Source organism: Thermobia domestica, chromosome 7, assembly GCF_964235325.1.
Source record: "Thermobia domestica chromosome 7, izTheDome1.hap1.1, whole genome shotgun sequence".
Taxonomy (NCBI): domain Eukaryota; kingdom Metazoa; phylum Arthropoda; class Insecta; order Zygentoma; family Lepismatidae; genus Thermobia; species Thermobia domestica.
In genome coordinates, this window is record NC_137460.1 from 210234579 (window position 1) to 210239114 (window position 4536).

At 34.3% G+C, this 4536-nt stretch overlaps 1 protein-coding gene across 1 annotated transcript; it reads right to left on the reverse strand.

Annotated features, from left to right (window-relative positions):
- Positions 1-3139: 3139 nt before the first annotated feature.
- LOC145689513 (protein CFDP2-like) lies at positions 3140-3967 on the reverse strand. Its single transcript, XM_081763686.1, has one exon. The coding sequence runs from the start codon at positions 3965-3967 to the stop codon at positions 3140-3142; it is 828 nt and encodes a 275-aa protein (XP_081619812.1).
- Between the last annotated feature and the right edge of the window lie 569 nt (positions 3968-4536).

The window sequence follows — 4536 nt, forward strand, 5'->3', positions numbered from 1 at the left end:
TGTGCGCAGTGACATTCGAATGTTTCCTGAAAGTGATCGTGTGCTTTTATTCCAAAATACCGTGTGCAGTTCACCGCTAAAACATTACTACATTATCCATAATGTGAAGTGTGCCGACATACATTGGAAATCCAGCATTAGGTAAGTAAATTTTTTCCATACGTAATGTATATTTAAGTGTATATGCATTCTTATGTCATTACCAGTATACTTGTACAATATTCATAAACAGTAACAAACATACGTCCACATAAATACATCAAAATACTCACCCAGACAAATACACAGACATACATACTTGTAAATACCCATAAACACAAATACAGATACCTACACCCCAACCAAATACACACACACCTACAAAGATCCACCTACATATATATAAACAGAGATGCACTCAATCATATATATATATATATATATATATATATATATATATATATATATATATATATATATATATATATATATATATATATATAAATACAAACATACGTCCTTCGCACATACATACAGAAACACATACATCCCTTCTACATACATTCAGAGCTACAAAGATCCACCTACACATATACAGAGATGGACCCAATCATATACATACATCGATTCCCGGTGGGAGCTCATGCGGTTCGGATTCCACGTTAATCAGTAGGTCCACGTCGCATATAGCCTCGCTGCTGAAAGGGACGTTAAACTCAAAATCAACTCAACTCATATACATACATACTTGTAAATAGCGATCCACATACATATACAGACAATATACGCCCCCACTTACATACAGAGACACCTACATCCCAACCAGCGTCCTACATACATACAGGAACACATACATCCCTTTTACATACATTCAGAGCTACAAAGATCCAGCGACACATATACAAATGTTCATTCACATATACAGACAATATACGCCCCCACTTACATACAGACCTACACTCGATCAAATACATACACACCTACAAACATTTACGTACACATATAGAGACGGATCCAGTTATATACATACATACTTGTAAATGTCCACTTACATGCATATATACAGACAACATACGCCCCCACGTACATACAAAAATACATACAGCCCGACCAGCGCCCCACATACATACAGAGACACATACATTCAGAGCTACAAAGATCTACCTACACATATATAGAGATGCACCCAATCATATACAGTACATATATACAGACATATTCCCCACGTACATACAGAGACACATACAGCCCAACCAACGCCCCACGTACATACATACAGAGGCACATATATTAGGAGTTACAAACATCCAGCTACACATATACGAACAGAGGTTTTCATTTATATCATTAAAAAATATAAGGAATAGAAGTAGTTCCAGGTTTGATATTTGTAGAACACCGGACTAAATGTTGCATACATCAGAGAAATTATCTTTATATCTAACAAGAAATTTTCTTTGAGAGATATGATACTAACCAAACAATAAATGAAATGGAAAGATCACAGATTTCAATTTATACGTTAAAATATCATGTGATATTTTATTAAAGGCTTTAGAAAAATCAAAGTAGATTACATCAGTTTGCCCATTACTCTTAAGAATAGGAAGAACATCAGTCACAAAGCATGTCAAGTTTGTTGTGGTTGATCTACTTTTATAAAACTTTGTTGATACATAGTGAGGTTAGGACAGACATGATTGTACAAATAATTATATATCAATTTATCAAAAACTTTAGGTATAATACTCAACGGAGAAATTGGTCTATAGCCATTTTTCCGTTAGTTTTAGGAATAGGAACAACAACCACCATTTTCCAATGAACAGGGTAAACAGAAATAAACTGATTCCAGTTTAACAAGCATGTAAAAACAGGAGCAATGATGAACACAATACATTTCAGTATGAAAACAGGTATATCATGTAGACCACTGGTAGAGTTGGTATTGAGACTGTTTATGACCGTCGTTACTTGCTCAACTGTGATAATAAGGTAGAAGGATTTATTACCAGCTGAATTTAGCAAATCAATATTATGAAGGGAAGGACGCTTTCGTTATATAAACTCAAATAGTTGGTGCCATGAGTTAGCCAGAGTTTTGCGATCAGATACACAAGCACCATTATCCATAAGCCCAGAGGCTTGTTTTATACGTTCTTTACTTTTGTTAACAAATTTCCAAATTTCTGGGGTGCATAATTTAAAGCATTCTCCATATTATGCTTTAAAACACTTCTTAATAATAATAATAATAATAATAATAATAACGTACAGGTGTTATAAAGGTTAGTGGTAGTCCAAGCCATCAAACCAATATACGCCACTGATTTCAAGGAAATAAGCCCTACATGGCTTGCATATCCAGTCTTCTAACTATAAAAACATTTACGATCATTACAACACAAATAACTGTCGGATTCAACCTGTTCTTCATAAGTTATTATGACGTATGATAAAATGTAGATTGTGTGAAAAATACGTGTGTGCGTTTGCAAGAACTTTCATTTTTTGCGCAAATTCAGTCGTATCAGTAAACTAAAGATAGCATGGAGCAGAAAACACTTTACGCAGAAGTGAAAAGTACACTTGAAGTATTGTAAATAGTAGTCGAGCGGTTTGATTGAATAGTCTGTTAATCAAATGTTCGTGTATTCAAACCCTGTAGCATGATTTTTCCGCGTACTTCGTATTTAACCTGGACACTGAGAAAATTGTTTTGAATATCCGTTTGGTATCTTTTTTAATTTGATTAGAATACAATATTTATTATACGAATTGCAAATGTACAGCTGAAAACAAAATATTAGATTCTATTATCCTCTAACGCAACGTAAAATGAACCAGTAAGGCTTTCTTTACTAATAGAATGTTTCATTTGTTTCTTGATATGCATTTTGAAAAGGTAAAACTGTAACTTCTGTGTAAATGAACAGAATAATTATAATAGAAATAACACAAATATTACCGTGTTTGTTACTGATTTCAGGCGAGAGTGCTTACTTCGGATTAAAACTCGAGTACTTTTTCAGATTGCACTTTAAATTCAAGTTCTCCTCTTATATAAATCTGGTGTTCGAAAGGAACGTTAAACTCCAACTAATTAATCAATCAATCAACCTAAGACTGTGACAAGTATGAGACGCAGTACGTTCTACGTTTAAAAATAGTAATAATTCTTCTTCTTGTAGTAATCTTTCGAACACTTCTTCTTTTCTTGTGTGTATGCTCTTCTAGGGCCTTCTTCTGACAATTTCTTAATCTCTATTTTCTCTGTAACTTTCCTTTCTCTAGGGGCTGGTTTTCTTGTATCTTCTCTAGTAACTATTAATTCCACTGCTAAAAGATAATGATCTCTCCCTATTTCTGGTCCTCTCATAACTCTTACATCCTTGATTTCTTTCCAGTTTTCTCTAGGTACTAATATGTAATCTATTATAGACTTCTCTTTCTTTGATGGTTTTTCTTTTGTATGTAGATGGAAATTTTTGTGTTTAAATTTTGTATTTGATATTACAAGTTTGTTTTCAACGCAAAACTCGAGGATTCTTGTTCCGTTGTCGTTTTGTATCGTTTCGCAATATTGCCCTAGTAGCCCATTATAGTTCTTATAATTTCTTCCAACTCTTCCACTTAAATCTCCAATTACTATTGTTGATATGTTGTTGTTATCTATTGTTTGTTGTAATGTGTCCCAAAATACTTCTTTCTGTTCTACTGAGGCATCTTCACTTGGTCCGTACCCTATAACTATTTTTTGTCGTCTATCTTCTTTCTCATCTAAAATGATTGTAACTGCCATTATATTTTCGTTCACAAACTCCCAATCTTTTATTCTGTTTATAATGTCCTGTTGTACTATACAACCTACTCCTCTCCTTGCCTTTTGGAATTTTGATACTCCTGAGTAAAATAAAGTGTACCCATTCCCTATGGTTTCTATATCTTGTCCTTTCTTTTTGGTTTCAGTTATTCCTATAATTTTCATGTTTAGCTCCTTTGCTTCTGCTGTTAATTCTTGTTCTTTTCCTGTTAATCCTCGGATTCCAGGTTCCAACTCCCATATGTCCTAATCCTCGCCTTGTTATCAGATCATCCCAACCGGTTGTTTTCCTGTTCTTTTGATGGTTAACGATTTCGGACATACGAGTTATCAGCCCGTAGCATCCTATCGTGATGAAGGGGTTGCCTTCTTTAGGTGCTCACGCTCACATTTGTCTGGCTGTTGGTCTACCAACTTCTTGTATTACAGGGAATTAATGCCTAACCCTCCTCCTTTCTCACTCGGGCTTGGGACCGGCAATGGCGGAGTTAGAAAAGAAACTAAAACATTACTTTAAAAGAAATGTTTAGGAAGATGAAAGAACAAATCATGGAATTTCAGGCGTGTACGTAACAGAATATACAAAATCAATCAATCAATATTACAATATTTCTTGGGGTCTATATCATTTGGACCCGATATTGGTATTCCACGGATAAGTACAGTCATGAAAGAAAGTATTCTTCAGTTGACAAAATTTCTTTTCCTAATGACTCGACAACAAATTAACCTAT